Source organism: Gymnogyps californianus, chromosome 2, assembly GCF_018139145.2.
Source record: "Gymnogyps californianus isolate 813 chromosome 2, ASM1813914v2, whole genome shotgun sequence".
In the NCBI taxonomy this organism is placed as follows: Eukaryota; Metazoa; Chordata; class Aves; order Accipitriformes; family Cathartidae; genus Gymnogyps; species Gymnogyps californianus.
The window spans coordinates 97,251,542-97,272,566 of NC_059472.1; the positions used below are offsets into that span (position 1 = coordinate 97,251,542).

The 21,025-nt window shown below is 42.7% G+C and overlaps 1 protein-coding gene across 1 annotated transcript in view; it reads left to right on the forward strand.

Annotated features, from left to right (window-relative positions):
• Positions 1 to 561: 561 nt before the first annotated feature.
• PHACTR1 (phosphatase and actin regulator 1) overlaps positions 562 to 21,025 on the forward strand; it is a 149,129-nt gene continuing 128,665 nt past the window's right edge. Inside the window, exon 1 of the mRNA XM_050891272.1 lies at positions 562 to 811. Coding sequence (XP_050747229.1) covers positions 562 to 811 — 250 coding nt within the window. The remainder of the gene's footprint in view (positions 812 to 21,025) is intronic.

The following is a 21,025-nucleotide window of genomic DNA, read 5'->3' on the forward strand; positions in this document are numbered from 1 at the left end:
AAATATTAATTATGGCGGGACAGGCTGCCATGCCGCCCGAGTGCGAAGGCGAGGTTGCCTTGTTCACCAGGGTAGAGAATCGCAGCGCGTCCTGCCAAGGGACCGTGGCGCTGGCAGTGCCGGCAGCTGTGCCCGCCATCCCAGAGGGCTGTGGCCCGACGCGGGGCTCCTGCGGGTTTTGGGGGCTTGCCAGAACAGGGGGAGGGCATGGGACAAGAGGAGAGGGCAGGAAGGGAAAGTGAAAGGAGGCTCCGCGCTCCTGGGATGTGTGCAGCCAGCAAGGTAGCCAAAACTGTACCAGGCTCTGCTTTGCCACCAAAGATGCCTGGCGCCCGTGGCTGAGGGTGAGGCTCGTAGCGGGCACGGCCGGAGCGGGGACATGCTGAGCATCCTCCAGCCAAGCCCAAGTGGATTGGTTAAGGAGCAGGGTCGCGGAGGGCAGCAAGGCTCAGGCAGCGCTTCTGCCTGCTCTGCCTCCCGCCTCCCCCTCTCTCTCCCCCAGCCCTCCCCTTCATCCCTGTTGTGTGTGTGGCAGCTAAACACTGAGGCGAGAGGGAGCGGATGGCGGATTGCACGCATGCCAGGCAGCCTGGGATGCTTGCTTTTTCTTCTTCTGGCTGCAGGCAGGGCTCGGTTTCAGACATGAGTGGAGAGAAACCTAAAAAGAAAGCTTTCTACCTAGTGAGGATGAAGCCACTGAAGGAGCCCACCACCACTAACAACAATGTCTCTTTTGTGATACACTGTCACATAGGCAAGGAGATCAAACACATTTGCAGCAACTGCAGTCGCGGGGAGGAAGCCCGTGACGGTGAGTGCTGAGATCCTGTGGGTGTAGGAGAGAGGCAGGGGAGCGCGTTTGCTTGCATGGGGGGTTTGTGTACATGTGTGCGCTCCCATCGGAGGCTGGGATGCTCGGCTTGCCCCTCCGCAGATCCCAGGGAAAGAGGAAAGGGAGCGCGGGAGGAATGCGCTGGGCATCGATTCAGCCTGTCGATCAGAGAGATGCCAAGAGGGACAGGTCCCCTCATTTGCTACAGAAGCTTTGTGCTAACAGTTAAGGCACCAACTCTTTTTTTTTCTTTCCTTTTTTCCCCCAGTTGCTATAGAAATTGCTGTGTGTATCGATTGTGTTTTGTTCCCATTCCCGTGAATTTTAGATCAGGGTTTTCTGCCTTGATACATCAACTTTTTTCCTTGTCGTGCTGCAGTAGAGTTTGCTTGACTCAACTCAGTATCTGGAAGGACTGGTTTACCTGGAATCCAGCTAGTGTGATTTTCACCATGCTGTCAAATGCATGGGGGAAATTGTATTTTTATTGAAATTAATATAGTGCTCTTCATCAGACAACTGTTCTCATCCCTTCCCCCTCTCCTTTTGGGACTGAGCAAAACCTCCAGAGGGTATTCAGAGAGTGACGGTGTAATCAATCACAGGTGTTGCTACAGGTAAGTATATGCTTTTTGTGTTTCTGGGAATGCAAATATTTGAAGGGAACAATGACAAATTATTTGGATTTTGCCAAAGTCAGCAATTAGGAGAAGCTAAGAACTGAAAGGAGCTTAAAAGCATTCAGGCAAAAAACAGCCTCACAGATGTTACCCCGCATTCTTGTTCAATGTTGTATTCGTTTTGCTGTGTGGTTTTACATGTTACTTAGGACTGAAGGCACTCAACTTAGGACTCCCTGTTAACTGATGTGGTAGACAGATCTCATTTTCTGAAGGTCAAGGAAAGGCTTTTTTTGTGATAAATGTGAATATGAAATTGTTATTGTTTTCTGAGCTGAGGTTCTCAGTAGTTGTTGGCGCTTCATTTTTCAGCTTTTGTCACTGAGGCTGATATTATTATCATTATCATTATTATTACTACTACTACTACTACTACTACTACTATTATTTTAATTAACCAAAGCTGCTTTCTTTTGCTCTATGCAAAAGAACAAGGTATTATTTGGGACCTGATGGTCCTTTGTCAACCACAGGTCTGCAGTTTAATGAAGTAACTGTGGTTTTGCTAATGTCTCTTCAGAATTATCATCCTGCTAGTGTGATTATAGTTTCCTTTGATTAAAAAGCAGCTAAAGCTGAACAGAATTGCTTTCAGTGGAAAGGGAGAAGATAGCCTGAGAAGCCTGGAAACCCACAGTGGGTTAAGCACTCTTACTGCTTATGCCACTACAGCAGAGGGAAGAATCTGATGAATGCTGTGCAAAATGTTGAGTGTTTTCTTTCCTCCTATGTGCTGCTGGTGACAGCAAGCCCCACAGATATTAAATGAAGGGCTACGTGCAGCAGCAGCAGGTACTTTACACTATTAGCTTGGTTTATTTATCCTTAAAAGCAAATGAAGCCATTTGTTAAAAATATGCTATCCTAGATTAATTGAATTGACCTGAAACTCAATTGCATCAACATTGCTGGGGTTTTTTTGCAACCTTGTACTTGAAATCTTAGCACAGTAAGAAAAGAACATTGCTTTCCTCCCTTTTAATGCACACGTGTATGCATGGATGCTGATGAATGTATAACTCCAGTTACTTGTACCTCTTAACAGACTAATAGGTATGTATTTAAAGACTTCACTTCCTTTTTTATGTTTGATTATTTAGCTTCAAACCATTAGATACTCTGAGGGGAGGGTATGCCTCTTGCCAGGAGATAATCTAGTAACCCTAGAGAGGCAAAGAATAGAGCAGAGACGCTTGCAGCCAGGAGGCTTCCAGAGCATCTCATCGGTCCATTTTCACCCCCTCCTTCTGTGGGGCAGGATTTCATTCCACCTCATGCAAATAACTTTTACAGTCATCATTTAAAAAGTATGTAATACCAGTACAGCCTTAATCCTTTCTTTCCCACCAGCATGCACAGCTATGAGTTTCTTTCAGAAAGTAAAGAAACTGTAGTCTCAGCTATGCTGGCTGAGCACGCTCACTGGCTTGACTCTGACACATTTTTCAGAACTGAAAAATGCCAGTTTTTCGCTGGTTAATACCTGTTCTAGACCTTTTGGGGTTTGGAGGGAAAGAATGATATAATGAACTGAAACTATGATGTGATCATAATATCAGCAGGACAGATCAAGTAAATAACCTATGACCAGCCCAGGTATGGAGAAACCTGTAGGGATCTCGAGATGTCCGTGCATCCTCACAGTTGCACAGCCTGAAGAGCACCCAGAAAGGCTACCACGTAGTACTTTTTATAAGGGAAATGCACATAACTTTGCAATGTGGACACCTCCACCCTCCTATTCAAACCTATATATAGTCTATACATGGTCTTACAGGCCTGAAACTGCAGTAGTGGACCCAAAAGCACTGTGTGGGTCCTGTGACCTGAGCAACTATTGTATTTGTTGGAACTGTGTACAAAGACCAGGATTCAGTCCTTATAGCATAGGCGAGCCAGTGGGATACATTGATTTAATGCTGAAATACCCTCCAAATCCAGTTATGAGTCCTGGATTCTAGTCATCATCTTACTCTGCGTTCTCATTGTACTACTGCACTGGCAGAACTGGAGAAGGAAAATTCATGCTGAAACAGAGGGAAATCCTTCAAAGACCACTAACTAATCTAGCAGAAGTCATGACTAGGAGAATAGCAGAAGAGAGAGCTGTGAAACCAAAGGAAAAGACGGAGGCAGGTGCTGAGTCGTATGATATCTTGGAAGGGAGGTCATGTAATTCGGAGAGAAGTCGATGAAGGAATTTGGACATGCAGATGGGCTCACTGAAGTAGGGATAAAGGGAGCTGATATGGATGAAGCATTTTGATGAGGTAAAAAATAAGAAGTGAGAAGCTCAAAGAGACGCAGGAGGTTACAGTAACGCAGATAGAAGTGGGAGATGCTTTAGCCATTGGACTGAAAGGAATGGATGTATTTAATGCTTATTTAGTTGGAAAATAGAAAACAGAGAGACGGGTGTATAAAGCACCAATACCAAGAGTTTGGTGACAGAATAGCAAAATGGTGTTGGAAATGGAGAAGTAGTGAAACTGTATGTGAAGGAAGAATGAGGTGTGTGGTTTCATCCTGTGAAGTTTGAGTGGCCACAGGACATCCAGGACAGGATGCCAGAGAGGCAATCAGACATGGTAGACTGAACCAAGAGGGAGAGGTCAAATGTAGAAAAATATGAATCACCTCCAGGAATAAAAGAACAATCAAGGCTGAGCTCTGAATGCTGCCAGAGGAGGGCTGCGAGGGAGATGCTGGGACAAGCAGGATGGTGAACAGTTGCAAGAGTCCCAAGAAAAGACAGACAAGAAGTGAGGAGACAACACAAGTGGAGGTATTTTGAAAGTGCCAGAAGCATGAAGGGGAATGAAAATACTTTCTGAACGTAAACATGGGAAAGTGACTGATAAGCTTGTAGAGCAGAAGGAGCTAGAACTACAAGAGATCGAGGTGCACTGGGACTGTGTGATGCTAAACATCTCCTGGTATGTACAGAGCACTTCTCAATGTACTTATTTCAGTGTCCTCTGGGAGGGTTGTGGCGGTGCTGGGTCACAGCAGATGACATGACTGATGAGCAAGGGAACAGTAGTTAGAGGAAAAAATACAGAGAGAAGAGATTTGGCTGGGTTTTATTTACGATGTTCATACACTGAAAACTGACTGCAAATCTCAGTCTCCTGCAAAAGTCTGAGCCTGGATCTGGAACATGGTTTAGACGCATCTCTACTTTAGTGTCACTAGAAAGAACTGTAGAGGTTTCAAAGGTACCCCGAGATGACCTAACAGAAAGAGCGAGTAGAGCAGTTTAAGTAGGATACTTTTGATTTTTATGCAGAGGATCTGAGAAGAAAACTTCAGTGGAAAGCAATTACCTAACAGTGCATTGGAAGAGAGGGACTGCACAGAGAAAAGCGGTTTTTTATCAGTGACAGATGAGGGTTCTCAGCTCAGGGGTTCTCAGCTCAGTTCACACCTCTGCAGAGGATCTCCGCGCGACTTCAGACATGTCCATCCGTGTATCGCTCCAAACCGAAGTTCCTTGTCTGTAAAATGGAGACAGTGGGATTTCCTTTTACCTGCCTTCTGGTCTGTAAATAGACTATGAGTCCTTTAATGGGGGTAGGGAAAGGGCTGTCTCTTGCCATTTGTATTCCTAGTGCCAAGGACTGTGGGGCTCCAGGTTTTTGGAGCCTCTAGGTACAAGTGTAGTGGAAATACAAATAATACTAAGAATGAACATACCTGAAAGGTTTCATTCAGAGCTCAAACCCAGTCTGTTTATTGTATGCTCCTATACTTCAGGGTTTTGCTGTTTAAGCAGAAATGATTCATTATCTTATATGCATGAAAATCAGCATGGACTGAGATACTGTTGCTGTAGGAATTCCAACACTTGTTTTTCTGCTGCCATCCTTCTTCTAGAGCTTCCAGATAAATATCTTTTCCAAATGGAAAGGGGGATCTGGGGGGGTTGTGTGTGGTGTGTGTGTGTGAGTCCCACCTCTGGAATTGAAGACTCTCTTATTTTTTTCAACCAGGAACTTTGAGAATATTTACTTTATCATCACTTAAGAGATTGTCTCCACAGTGATTATTTTGCTTCCCACAAAAGTAATTATTAAATTAAATAGTTATCTTCTAGACAAGCCGTAAGCCCTGCAAGAGCCGTGTATAAAAATAAGTTTTCCTCCACTAATTCTCACATTATTTCAAATGGTAACTGCTGTTCCGTTACCATCTCTAGAGTGAGCGCAGTATGTGGCTATGAGGCATTGCAGTAATATACAATTGTACCTGTTAAAAATCCTAAAATATTTTGGAGGAAAAAAATTAGACTACACAGAATAGAAAAGTAGGCGAAAAAACAGTGTACCTGGTCCTGCTGTGAAGTGTGGGAAGCTGAAAAACATGTTTGAGGTTTCAACAGCTGATATAATTATGCAATGTGTGTCTTTAGTCTCTGAGGGATAGTTACCTTAAAGAAAGAGGTGAGGGGGGAAAGGCATGGGCTTTCATTGCAGAGTGAAATATGTCTTCTTGACAGCACAGATCATAAAATAAAATTGGTTTATTTTTGTCGGTTGAACTCTGTAGCGTTTGATTTGGGTGAATACAATGCTATGCCAGAGAAAGTTGGTGAGGTCGAGCAAAGGCTCGACCCACATCCCAACAGGCTGCTGGGGAGCCGGGTGGGACACTTTGCTCCCACCACCATCGCTTTCTGCTCGGGAAGATACAAGCCCTCAGCGTTTTGCAGGCTGAGAATAAATGTGTCCTTCTAGGAAGAAGGTGTGATTCCTACTCATGGTAACTTCCAGATGGCAAAATCCCAAGGCAGGCAGGATGCGATCATTTACCTTTCCTTTACCAGGGAGCGGGGAGGGTAGAGTCCCAGCACCCCGCTCCCATCAGTGTGTCTTGCACGTTAAGGACTAACAGAAACTCATCAGTAACCTGTGGTTTTGTCCTGAGATCCGAGGCTAAGAGGGCTGCACTGTGCTGGTGTGGCTGGGCATGGCCTGCAGGCAGGGAGGAGAGGGGGGAGGAAGAGGAAGAAAAAAGTCAATTCGGGCTATAAGAGGGCGTACCTCTGGCTTACATGCTAAGACTAGCAAATGCGAACGGCTGACCAGAGATATGTGAGGCTCTAGCAGTTTTTTCAGTTGGCTAGTCTGCAGTAAAAGGAAAGAGAAGGGATGGAGAAGGAGAGGAGGGATTACATCTTCTACCTTTCTGTCCCAAAATAAAGCTGAAGAAACACCACCAAGCCTGGGGCAAGTCATTAACTGCTTATGTGCATCTCTGTAGTGACTAACTCATATCCTGTTAAACTGCCTGTAGCAAAAACTGCTGGCCACAAAATAAGTCAGTTGTATACCATTCCAGGCGAGGCTGTGCTGGCAATGCGAAGTTCACAGCCAGGCTTGCACGGGCTGTCACCCAGCAGAGCTCCAGGTTTACTTTGAAGAGCCCTGGAAGATGCCTTGTCCAAAACTGCAACATAATTTACATTATTGACTGAAACTGTAGGAAAAATACAGGTGGTAAGCGAGGTCTTCACTTCGGTAAGTTAGATAGTACGAGGGAAAAAGGTGTACACAAGATTGGGTCAAGCTTACACAAACAGATGTCTAAGTAAGTCCTTTGTTTTCCAGTGAAAACTCCTGTGTCCCTACTGGAGAAATATTAGCCACCTTTTCCAGGAATTCTGTATATCTGTGTCATTGATTTGAGGAGGTTTAGGAATAAAAACAACAAAAATGATGGAATTGGTCACAATGGCTTAGCACCCTCTCATTTTTATTACACAGTGTTGACATAAGGACACTGATAAGAAGACACTTCAATTCTTTGGGTCTTTAGAGAGCAGATGGCTGGCCTGTTTCAGTCCTGTCTCCTCTCATTGATTTCTCTCCTTTTCAATGCTGTAACTCAGTTGTCATCTTTTGATAGCATCTTACCATCCTGCTCTCTATTCTGAGAACCAAGTTTAAAGTCTTGGGATATGTAAGCCTCTTAAATGCAAAGATTGGGGCAACACTGAACACGTGATGAAAAATCAGTTCCTTGTGGGGAGTTCAAAAAAGCAGATAAAGTGCCATCAAGTATGATGAAAGCAATACAGCGGTTTTCCTGTATTTAACAATAATGCTCTGCTCTAAGTATTTGTTGTCATCTTGAGTAGTATGCCTAGTTTTGATTCTTCTGTATCAAGTTAGATACGTCAGAAATACAAGACGGAACTATTTGATAAACCATGAAAGGCTGTAAGTTTTCCATGTGTAAAGGGGGGAGGCAATGCGTAAAAAAGGGGCAAGATGTGGATGATGGCATAGATCATGGAGGAGCAGGTTCTCGTTTCACTCTGCTATTACTGGAGCACTTCAAACCATCTGATATTGACCTGGCTGAACAAGCTTGGCTTTCTGTGCCTTTTTTTGTGTCATCCTTATGTCCTATTTTATGCTTTGATCCCTGCCCAGGTGGGCAGTTAGTTTCCATTTCTGTGTTTTGTCTTTTCTGAGCGCTTCCCTTACTTGCTTAGACATGATTCTCTTAGAGGATGGTTTGCACAGTTGGCCTCTTTCTTTTTTGAAACTTGAGATTCTTTAGAAGAAAATGAGATATATGGAAGTACTTCACTTTACATCCATTATTGGAATTTTATTCATTAATATCATCACTGCCTATCAGAGCTAAGCAGCAAAGAAGTACTGGGTATGTAGGGAAGAGATCGGAAGACTCAGTATTCTGCCGCATGACATCTCTTCCATTCTTCTTTTTTTGTTTGACTTTTTCTTTTCTTTTAGTTTGTAACCACTACTACTTATATCAGCTCGTGCTATTATAATACCTTATGCCTCTGTTTAGAAACAAGAATTCATATCATATCATATATCATTAAAAGCAGCAGAGTTCATTTATGGGCTCCTTGACTGATGAGCAAAACGTATCCTTTGAGTATACTGTTGTATTTATAACATTATCATTCATTGCTGCTACCTCAGCAAAAGAGGTAGACGTTCCACATCAATTTTTGTATTGTAAGGTTTTATTTCTGGATCCATTTCAGTGGCTGGTAGTAAATGTATAGCTATTCCTTTGTATCTCCTAAGATTGTCTTGTTTGTAATCAGACAATACCGAATTTGGCTTCCTGTTGTTGTCACCTTATTCAGCCCCCAATTAGCCAGAACATAATTTCAGGAGCACAGTATAAGTGTATGTGGTACCACCTTGCTAACAGTCTGCCAGGATGTCTAACATTAATTGGATATGTTTGTAGTCTGTTAAATCACTCATGCCAGGTCTCGCGCATCTTCCCAAATCCAATTGAAGGGCAGCACGAGAGTGTACAGTGGTTAAGCCAGCTCTGGCTGGATGTTGCAAACGCTTTCTTAGAAGCTGGACAATACTGTGATGTTTGCCATTATCTAAATGGATGCAGCAAAGCTGCAAAGGGGTGAAGTTTGGACATACTTGGAGGCCCCGTTTTTCCTTTGTGACTTTGATTTGCACACTTCTCAGAAAATAATCATGTTCTTGCCATCCCTATAAGCTGGAAAGCTGTCCTCTTGCTGTTTTTTCGCTCTTGTGAAGTGACATGAATCTTCACTGGTCTGTTGCTTTTAGTCTCCTTGTCTCAGGAAGGATTGGGCAGAGAGGAATAAGGTAATGTTTGATCTTGTCACTGTCATCTCTCCCTGACTTTCCTGGCTTTGGGTCCAGCTTACTGAAGATGAGGCAGATCTAGCAGAGCCTCTGCCTTTGGATGAGACTCTTAGATTCAAAAGAAGATGAATTATTTTTGTTGCTCTGAAAAACAATGAACACACAGTATAATTTAAATCAAAGAAAATATCAGCCATTGTGAAACGATCTGCTGTAGCTTCTTTGGAACCACTAGACGTATCATTCTGGCTTGGTTATGTGCAGGCCACCCTGTCTAAAAGATACACCCAAAATCATAGTGCCCATCAGCCATCATGAAGATGTGCTGTTGAGGGAGATCTCATGGACAAGCACTGTTCCTCCCTGAAGGAAAGCTCCGGATCCCAAGTGAGAAAAACCACAAATAAGAGGTGACCAGACCTGACTGACAGCCTCTGCAGATTTTCTCTGCATAGATAGTGGCAATTTTGAAGGTTTGAAAATATGACTTAGAAATAAAAGCCAAACATTTCCCCAGCTTCTCCCCCCCCGCCCCCCGAAAACTAAAATTGTGTCCAAAATTTCCAAAGAGAAGAGGAGGGCAGGTTTCTGCATATGTATGCTTTATAGTGTGCTACTCAGGACATGGACCAGGGTGAGAGACGTGCAGGCTTCAAGACCTTGGTTTGTGTAACTGAGATTACTGTCGTACCCATTTCTTTGCCCCTAACTAGGAGAGGTGTTCAATCTCAGCTACTTACTGAATCTCTGAAGCCCAAGGGTTGCAATTTAAGATGTACAACCTTTTGTGCAGAGACGGCCCAGTGTATCTGTTGCTTGGGACATTTTGGAAAGGGTTTAAGGTGTACTTCAAATCTTCTCTTTCCTTCCTCCTGCCCTGAGCTGTGCAGCCCAAGACTAGGATGACAGGCTTAGTGCTGCAGTTAAGCAGACGCCCTCCCCTATCACTACTTAAGAGAAGCATCTTGCCCTCTGTCATCTTTTGTATGACATTTTTCAGGCCATTAGTCTAATGGCTTTGTGCAATAGGAGTGCAGGGAATAAAATTAAAATGGATCCAATTATTTAATTTTTCTTGGGAGATTTTGGTAGCAGAGAATGATTTTTATTTCACCTTGCCTCCTAAGAGAAGTTGATTATCTGTTTGAAAAAACAGGGAGTAATGGTATTTTAAATCTTTCTTTGTAAAGGTCTGGAAGCACAGAAGTGTAATGATGGTAACACTGAGAATATCAGGTCATTTCAAGAAAGGCGTGTCTAAGTTTTGTTAGAAATGTTGATAACAATATTCTTTATATTCAGCAGTGGGCTGAGGGATTGTCCTGGTTTCAGCTGGACTCTATCCCAGCCGAAACCAGGACAGGGATGTACAGCTGCAAGACAAATACCGTTGTCCTGAATGTTAGTTATCCTTTTAACACAGATTCAAGAATCAACAGATGGAAATGTTGGTAAGCAGACTTGAATGCATTGGGGATCTTAAGATAAATAATTAGAATACTCGTTAACTACATCCTGACAAATGAGCCAGGCCTGGAAATGCCACTGTGGTCTACTGCATCCATAGTCCATGTATTAGCAAGCTTCTCTGGAGTGTTGGTGATCCATGTATGCACATCCACGTGAACCATAGCCATGGTCCCTTAATGTAAGCAGTCCATGTCATAAGGATTATGGCACTGGCTTTATCTCTCTTTACCCATCCATTGGGTGCAGCTGCTTTGACATTTCCGATATTCAGATACTGTCTATCTGATGCAGCACATGCGCAGCTCCAGTGTTTTTTTTTAACATGGAGACTTTGTCAACCTAGCTTTTGGTAAATAAATAAATAAAATCAGTAGAAATGTTATCTCTTCTACATCAGCTGAAATTGAACTGATATAAAGAGTATTCGTGTCATGCTGCTATAGAGCTTTATAGCATCTTATCTTTCTCATTTTACTTTCCAATCTGCTTAAAATGTCAACACTGCTAAAAATTCAGATGCACAAGCTGAACAGTCAGCAGTGCAAGTGCACAGACATGTGGATGGATGGCCAGATAGTGGAAGCTATTTGAACCAGAAATTGAACCAGTATTGAAAGACCTCTTCCCTTTCCTCCTCCCATGCACCAGCAAAACAGGATGCTCTCCTTACTCTAGTGCAGTGGTTTTACTGGATAAATAGCTTTGAAATTTGGGTTCAGCCTGAAGGAAAAGCCAGGTGCAGAGACTTGTGTGGAACTTATGCTGTTTGAATCTGAATTGTACCCTGTTGAGAAATAGAAGAGTGAGATGACTAAAGCTTTCATTAATATTTACAGCCCCAAAGTAATTGTCTGCTGGTTTATAGCCATAAGGGTGAGGGGTTGACTTCTAGCAATCTGCTGTGGCACTTAAGATGGGATTTGCTGCCTGCTCCAGCATCTGAATTGAGAAGAGCAATTTCTGACTGTCTTCTCTCTACAGCTTCCAGTCTTTGGCTCCTCTAGCAGCCGTTGGAGAGAATTAGACATGATACCTAAATGGGAAAGTAAGGAGGGATTCTTGAGGGTCAGTTATGTAGCTTCTTTTCCTTCAAAGTCCCTCCCCTAAGTCACATGTATAAACAAGCTAGAATTCAGGAGGTATTTTCTTTTCTCTTTCTTGTGTGTCTCATTAAAATAAAGACAGCATTTCTTCTGCATTGTTTGACTCTAGGAAAGTACTCAAGTTACTAATGTGAGTTTGGCTTTCTATGCATTTCTGTCATCTGAGTCAAACACCATTTTCCTTGTGAACTCAATATGCTTGTACTGTGCATGGAAACCCATGAGCCTAAAAGAAAATGGGGAGATCCTGTAGTTCCAGTGAACTGATCCTTCTTTCCCCTATTCATCTCAAGTTGGCAGAATGGCCAGTTCACTAAGCAGCAAGACAGGCGTCAGTTCACTAATACATTTTCTGGCATTGCATAGAGGCTCACAAAAGACACTTTGTGGCGATATTTTTCTTTGGGGTTGTTTTGTTTGTTTTTCTTTCCCTCAGCCTTCTTTGGACATTGGGCCCTATGTGATAAATAAAAAAATATTAAAATTGCAAGCCTATATGAAGATGAGTGGTAATTTTAGAATTCAGCTGCTCTGAGCTAGTACAGCTATTCCCTGTGTTTAGCAAACAAATGAAGGTGTTCTTCACCTGCTAGGATTCATTTATTTCAGATTTTTGCATTATTATTGCATTTGTTTTATACCATGCTCCATTTTTATATGTTTGTGTGTAAGTACCTGCAAGCATACCTGTTTTGTTTCTTGTTTCCTCCCTTTGTAGCAAAATACTTGGGAGATTTGTCATTCTGAGCACCATCACAAACCTTGTAAAGCTTGAGGTACTCAGCCAGATGTCATGGTTCAGGCCAGTCTCTGACTTGCAAATTCAAACCAAATGCTGTTTAAGTAAAGAGATTTTTGAAAATCAGGTTTGCATGGCAAAGACTCCAGTTCAATTGGAAGAGTATATGTGCAAGTTTGACATTTGACTTTACAGAAGGGGATCTATGACACTTGTAGGATGTTGTACAGATACTTTGTCCAACAGAGATCAGTACTTAAACTTGAGAACACTGTTCCCCATAGGTTATATGGACAGAGGCAATTTATATTGTCAAAAACGCTCAGAAAGGCTTGTGTTGTAGTTGTGTTTTGGGTTTTTTTATCTGCTTGGTAGCAGAATCTTGATAACTTGGAGAGGAAACGTTCAGCATTTAGGGAAGTCAGATTTCATCAGTTTGTAGCTTTGTCCAGTGCCAGCAGTGAAGGGGTGAAAAAAGATTACTTTGTTTTAATTGTAAGAAATGTCAGGTTTTGGTTGGGTTTTATCCTACTTCTGTATTGAAATGAAATCTCATGCAGATGCCTATCACAGTTACCTTCACAATGTTGCCAAATGAACTTTACTGCCAATTTCATGGTCAAGTGGCTCTGTATAGGCACACCCCATCGCGCTGCTGGGGCACTCCGCTCGCATTTGCGGCTCACAACGTGGCACTGGTTCCTATCTCAAACTCCACAGAAAGGGGTCATTCCCATCAATACAGAGGAAAGCACTCATTAAGACCATGCTGTAATGTCTTCTCTGCCAATTTCTTTTTCTGTAGGTGAGTTTTAACGTGCTGGAAAGGTCCCTTTCACAGCTTTGGCCAATAAAGTCCTCTGACATCAGTAAGGAGGCACGTTTTAGCATGCAACCAGCATGTCAACCTCATGTGAGAAGGACCACACATAATGCAGTTCATCTTCCCTCACTCCTCCTGCTCATCTCATTAGTCACAAGCAAAGAGCAGAGGGCCACATTTTACTTTCACTTGCAAAGTTTTGATAGCTCCGATATCAAAATATAGCTCCGATAGGGATAAAATAAATCCCTAATTCCCAGGATGGTCGTCCAGTAGCTACATGGCTTGGGTAAGGTAGTCGTGCTCCTTGTGACCTTTGCTGTTCACTTTGGTAGGGTCAGGATTTCATTAGTTTCTCTCTGCTAACATTATTTCCATGCATAAAGCTGCTGGAACTATTTCAGTAGCTTTTCCAATGATGGTATTTTCTTGGTTCCCTGTAGTATTTTTTTTTCCCCTTAGCTCTAATCTAAACTCTTTCTCATTTTCTGAGCTATTTCTGGTTGCTAGACTTGGAATTATTCATGAACTTGAAGCTACATGCATAGATCCTTCCTCTGACTGTAACATTTCTTCGGTAGATATACCAATTTGATTACCTGATGGGCTCCATCTTTTTTTAAAGGCAGCAGCTTTTTTAAAACTGGAGGCTTTCCTCTAAATCTACTGAGCAAGAGCAATAGCCTGCAGAGCTCAGCAACCATGAGACACCTTAGAACTTAATGCCAAAAAAAGAAGGTGAAAAAAAGTGAAATCATAGCTATGAAAACCACACAGATATACTCCGTGTATTTTAGCCAGCAACTCGCCATGCTTTATTCATGACTTCAAAGGAGTCATGGGTATTTTTCTCTCCTTCGAGTATTCATCTCTGAAACTCATCCCTCTACCATAAGAGCCTAAACGGATACTTCACCACAGCCAAGGGTCTAAACTAACCATCATTTGAATCAATAAAAGAATTCCCATTATAATGACAATCAGCAAAGACCATATGTAGCCGCACTTAGGTACTCAAAGCAGAAGTATTTAGTCCTTATTTTAAATTCCTGAACATGGATACAGACTGTCTCTTTTCAGAGTCCAGTGAAACTTTTTTTTTTTTGCTAGGCTGTTACTGACTTTTTTTTTAAACTCATATTTATGCTCATTATAAATGTGCCATTTGGTAGAATTACTCTTTTCCTCTTGGCCAACTTCCTATCAACTTCTTTAAAGAACAGAAATAGAAGTTTCTTTTTCCCAAGAGAAGCAATATAGAGTTTACAAGGGAATGGTTTGAACTTTATAGCACTTAAATGAGGTACTTTGTTCCTTTTCTCCTGGCCATTAGAATAACTAAAAACTTAATTTTTTATCTTTATGATGATAGTGGTGAGATGGTACCATTGTGTTTAGAAAGTTTAATGTTTGTAATGCCAGCTGTATCCCCTCCCAACTTCTTTTGCACCCCCAGCCTACTTCACTGGTGGGGTGGGGTGAGAAGCAGAAAAGGCCTTGACTGTGTGTAAGCACTGCTCAGCAGTGACAAAAACATCCCTGTATTATCAACACTGTTTCCAGCACAAATCCAAAACATAGCCCCATACTAGCTACTATGAAGAAAATTAACTCGATCTCAGCCAAAACCAGCACAACGTGTATTGGAGGAGTTACTGGTGTCGCCAGTGGTTGGTGCCCACTTGTAAGGCGACAGTCACAAACACCACTGCAACTGTTTTGCCTGATAGCATTTCGTTTGTTGCACATCATGTTAGAGCCTTGAATTGCCATAGTCCTGTAGATATGGCTTGTGCTCAACTTTCTCCTCTGAATTTTTTGGTATTGTGAGATTTAATCTCCTTCTTGTAGGCTCAGCAAAATACCTTTTAAGGAGGTTTAAAGAGTTGTATTTTTCTAATGCTGCGTGCCAGGGGACACAGCTAGTTGTGAGTAGGCAGGTCAGTTCCATCTTATTGACGGTTTGTTTTCAGTCTCAGAAGCTGAATGTGGGTTCATCCAGCTCCCAACATGTTTGCACTTAGAGGCTGCTCCCTTCCAGGTTGTGCTCAATGGGCTGGGGCTTTCCAAGAGCCTGTTTCTGTAATGATTAACTTAGAAAGGTTTGTTCAGTAGGTGAGTTGTTAGTATGGTGGTGTGATTACAGTATGAGAAGGATGCCTTGGAGGCAATGCCCTAGATGGGAAATTTTGCTTGTAGCTGCCGTTTGCACCAGAACAGGAGTTTTTTATGGCAGTTCTTCACAGGCTGAAACATGGATCCCTCTCACTGGATGCCTGGCCAGCTTTGCTAACGGGGCTCCATCTACCCATCCATCCTCCCCTGCTTTCTGGGGAGAGGATCTAGGAGACAGCGCCTCACCTCTCTCATCTCTCCCGTCATGCCTCAGATAGAAGATCCCCTACCAGAAGTGAAAGAAACAGACAGTGAGAGGCAGTATCTTCACTCCCCTTTATTCTCCTTTGTGCAGAACTGGACAGGATCAGGCTTTCAACAAATCACAGCTGTGACCAGCAGTTTCTTTCAATACACGAGTGAAGCAGAAGGAGGTTTGGGTTATTTAACCTAGGGTAAAGCCCAGGAATAGTCTTTGGAGAAGGGTGTTTGTGCTGACAGATGAGTGCCTTAACTATCATGAGCTTCCACTCATGCTTTCTTTCAGACTCAGTAGGTCTTGAATTCTTTAAAATAACACAGTTTTAGTAGGATAGATGGGGAATGCTCTCCCATCCGTCATAGTGTGAAGTGCGGTAGTGTTCCCAAGGAAAATGGGAGATGTGGGCTTGAGCTTTCTCAAGAGTAGGACGAAAGGGACCCTGTGATTCTCCTGTTTCCCAAATAAGTGCTCTACCTGCTCTAACAGAAAAGTCCTTGCATCTCATCCTACTTCCTCTGCTTTCTTAAAAGCACAAACTGTGCATCTCCTCCCTGCTTGCCATTTAGAAAGGCTAAAATTTCCCTTCCTTTCAAGCTGAAGTTTCTTACCGGAACAATTCCTGCTACTTGTGGAATTGTCTTCCTGTAGCCCCAAGAAAAGTAGGGTCTTTCCCCCAATCTGCTTTGCTTCTGCTGGCCCTGTTCTTCTCTTGGTTGGCTTTTGGTTGCGCTCCACTTGTAGTGGCTGCTCTGAGTCCCGTTTTGGAGCTGCTGAGTCTCCACATAGTGTGTGTGGTGCCCAGGACAGACCTGTGGGTTCTTCTCCAGCGTCCAGCTGCCCAAAAGTGAGGAGCTACAGTACTGTTTATTGGATTTAGCCTCAAATCTATATGTAACAAACACTTAAGAGATGGAAAACCCAGTGAGTAATAAGAGCAATAAGGAATACACAAAATAGCTGATATCAGTGAAATCTAACAATTCTTACTTTCTGTAATTGCAAAGTTTATAGGAAGAGATTATGTAGCTATTGATGGCATAACCTGATAAAGTGCTTTTGTTGCAAGTAAAAATCTTGTGTACTGTGTTACAATACAGAAAATACTTGGTGTTTTGAGAGATTTCATATCAATAAAGACATGTTTAGAGTGATGCATGCAGTGCAGTATAGTTTGCAGAGGTTAAAAAAATGGCTTTCAGATTGCAATCAGCATGAATAATTAACGTTTTAAGTCAAAATGTGGCGAAGTCGAAAGCAGGGTCCTAAAGGGATTTTACTTCCAAAGCTATTCTTTGCACTTCTGTTCTGACAAGAGAAGTAAATACACTGAGAAAGAGAGATCGCAGCAGAGAGCAGAGCGTACCACGGTCTGATACCTGTGCTGAAACGGGGAAGTGTAAAGGGTGAGAGATTCACTTTACGGATACAATGCAAAGTGCTACACACCTGGGGAGCAGGAATAATTGGCAGGGGTTTGGAAAATGTGAGTGCTGCTTAGCATGCAAAGGAAAGCTACTGACAGCCTCTTCATGGCTCATAAACCCGCTATGCCAACCTAGTCAGTGCCATTGCAAATGCATACATCCAGTGGGAGCTGTTGTCAACCGAAGAGGTAATCATCCTCGTTTGGCAAGACTGCATTTAGACTGCTGCATGCTATGCCTTGTCTTTCATTGGAAAACAGACCTTTGAGAAGTTAGGAAAAGTTTAAATGGGCGATTCAAATAGTAAAGGCAGGGCTGATGAAAATTAATTCCAGGTGCAAAGGGAAATTAAAGGGAAATAACAGAACAGATGATAATAGAAGAGCAGAAAATGAACCATTTTCCTGAAAGAAAAACAAGGTGGTTTTTTTAATTGAAAGTGTTCCCATTCAGGTAAAGAGAAGACATAAGTGCTCAGCAATTAGAGTAGTCGTTCAGGTTTCCTGTCATTTCAAAAAGACGCATGATGCGTTTACATCTTGTATTGAACAAAGCTGCTAGAATAAGGTCTGTGCAGTCTGAAGTTAAGGATATTTGGGGTGCTGAGTTCAAAAGAAACCTTGCAACAGGAGTTTGTTGGAAAATAATCTGCAGAATAAAGACTGGTTGGATGTGGATTGGGAATAAGGAGTATTATGTTGTTAATTTTTTTTATTTATATAAAGTTATTTTCATTAAATAAAATGGCACATTTAGAAAATTGCATCTTTAGGGCCAAGATAATTTTCAATCTGTTACTACAGATTTGTGCAAATAGAACAGAAAACACAATGTTGTGATTGGTGTTTCCTAGGAAGGCTTAAAATCTAACTTTGTGAAGTAAACTGCCTGTTAAGATAATCACGTGTCTGATTATGAACAACGAGTGTTAAGAAATGGTCTGAGGGAAAACCTAGTGTGATTACCGGTGAGGAAGGTAATATTAAAGGTCATGGATGGGATGGGTGGGCTTCAGCCTTCAGCGGTGAAATTGCTCTGTGTACCCAAATGTGGTAAGAGTGGGTTTTTTCTAAAATGGAAGCTGGGTATATTCTATATCAGCAACATTAATAGATGCCGTGATTCCCAGACAGATGTGGGAATGACAAAACTGGTTGTCGTTCTCCAGGAAAACTTAATAAGTTATGTTGTCTTTGGGAGGGCCTTTGATCTGCCTGCTATGCTTCTCAAATCCAAAAAGTAGGTGACCCCTATGTTGTCTTTTACTGGACCTTCTGGAAATCAACACCCTGCTGAAAGATGTGGAAAACTCATAAGAACAGACAGAACAGGTCCGAGATGGCCCAGCCTCTTTTCTCTTGGACTGGTAAATTGACTGTTTTGAAGAACTGCTTTTCGAACTGCTCTTCCTTGACTTGCTGTTTTTGTCCATGTCTGGTGTTCATGCAGTACATTACAGCCCACAAACCTCAAAGTGACTTTAACCAAAAAAAACTCAAACCCAGGGTTAGCTTCAAAATGAAAAAAAACCCAAGAGGGTAAGAGAAGAAATTAGCTTTTAGACCTTCTAGTGTTTTAAGTCTTTGTAGTATATTTCAATCATGTTTGTAAAATTTCTTTTACAGCACTTGGATGCAAAATATTTTGATTTGTGCTGCTTTTTGTCATTAAACCCACAAGTCTTGCTTAAGCCCTTCAGTCTATATGAACTTCAAATATCTTAAAGACTACCATAAAATCTTGAGAGCTGTCTCACAGCCAAATAGCCTGTGAAAAGCTCTCAGGTTTAGTTTCCCCATTGCTATTCTGGGATGACAGCTCGGACAGAAGAAAGTGGGAGGGGAGTGCATCGCCCTCTTGCCATAAGTGCAGGTCCCAGCGTCTCTGTGTCTCGGCAAGATCTCTCAGACCCTCGGAAAAAAATCAGAACAAGTTCCCAAAAGCACCGAGTATCAGCAGCAACTGTGACCCATAAACATCGCATTTGTGGCACCGGCCTCAAGATGAGACCTCATCAGTGCGACTACAGGCACTAATGCACATGGCAGTTCCCTCTCCCAGTTCAGCAGACTGATCAAGCTGGGACTGCTGGGACTGCTTTCCTCTTTGAAGGCAAAAAAAAAAAGTGCAAGGCTTGGATTGGTTTCCATTCGTGCAAGTACCACCTTTTTTGGGAACAGCAAGGGTGTGAAACCAGCCTACGGAGCCTGCTGTCAGCAGTGGGTGTCACAGCCCACAGCCAGTCAATAGTCATTAGGAGCCAAAAAGGCAGAGAAACCCGGCCAACTCGAGCGAAAGATGCAGCAGCAAAGAAGAGTGCAGAAATCTGGCGTTTACTTCTCGCATCGTGGTCTGCTTTTATTCTTGCTGTATTGAAACTGTCATGGCTTTACGCTAATGTGGTTCATTCCTAGCCAGTGATTATTATGCTTTGAATTAGCAGTGCTCTTGAAAGTATTTTTGATGAAAAAAAATGAGGCAGTCCTTCTGAGAAATAGGAGCGAGAGGGAAAAAGAGCTGTTACTTGCATTAGCTTGGAGCTGTGTGTGTTTGGAGAGGATGAAGAAGGGCCACGTTCATGGCTGATGGAGAGCACAGCAGGACTCCCGGGCACAGATCCATGTGAGAGACGATACTGAAATTCAGGAAAGAGCAATCAAAATATGGAAATGGTTTTGACGCTGTGTTTGGCTTTTAATGAACCTGCCCTTTGGGTAAATTCCTTTTGACTCCGGTGTTAGTTTTGCCTGACTGTGAATCCACACTCGTTTACCCTGAATGGGAAAAGCTTCCCCGGGGGCAGTGAGAGCGCAGCTGGTGTAGGACAGAGGGGGTGTATGTTACAAAAGGAGAGAATCTTTAAGGGATGTCAGTTCTCCAGGGAATGGCCTCAGCAGTACCAGTTAGGACCAGCTCTCAAAGGGAGTTGTTGCAACTCTGAGATTTAGTAACTAAGGCACCTGGGTAGCAGAAATGGGAGCTCAGTGATGGGGAAAAGGAGAGAGGGTGAGCAGCAAGAGGAATTTCATTACGTTTCAGCTGTGGGTTTATGCAGCAGGAAGCTTAATTCAGCAGCAGTAGTGTGTCATTCCCAGTTTGCTCAATGGGCCACTTCTACACCCTGTATCCCCCAAGTAAGGCAGCAAAGACAATACCAGCACATTACTTCTAGCAGCATCTCTAAAAAATCACAGCAGTGGAACACAGTGTGATCTTACATGCTTTGACTAGAGGCATCTTAAAAATGGAGGAGGAGGAAAAGGCATAGTCCCTTTAGATCTGTATATAGAGGGAGGTGGTCTGTACCCTGTGCTGGTCTTCAAAGCCCAGCAGGTTCCAATGAAATCAGAAAGTACAAGGAAATTTCTGATTTCCTCTTCTTTTTACCCTCACGGTTTGTTCAGCATAACCAGGCAATTTCCAGCCTCTGCGGCATGTCCCAGCCCCTGTACAGGACAGAGCCTTGTAATGGGTTCTCTGGATAAGAAGGTATTTCTCTAGGCAGTCGGGTGCAAAGAACTGGAACAGAATGAAGTGCTTTGGCCGGATTACCTTTTTTTCCTCTGCTTTAAATGGAAAGAAGGTCTTCTCAGAAATGTGTTTCTCTTCATTACCCCAAAGAATAGTTGTTTTTAACCATTTCCACTGAAACAGTTGGGCTCTCTGTATCTTGCTGGCTAGCTTTTTTTCCTCCGGAAGGTTAGAGGCAACTGTGTCTGGCAGTGATATTTTACAGGAAAAAGGATTGTGTTGCCAATGGTCAAAACAAACAAAAAAGCAATAACAAAATAACCAACGTTCTTGCAAAAACCTGAGGGTCTCAAATAGTATTTCAGTTTGGAGTTCCGATAATGAAACCTCCTTTGTGTTAGAAATGCGTCTCTGGCTGTTCCGATGAAAACTGACCTAAATTTGGCACACTTAAAGCCTCGGAAAAATTTCCATTGAGACA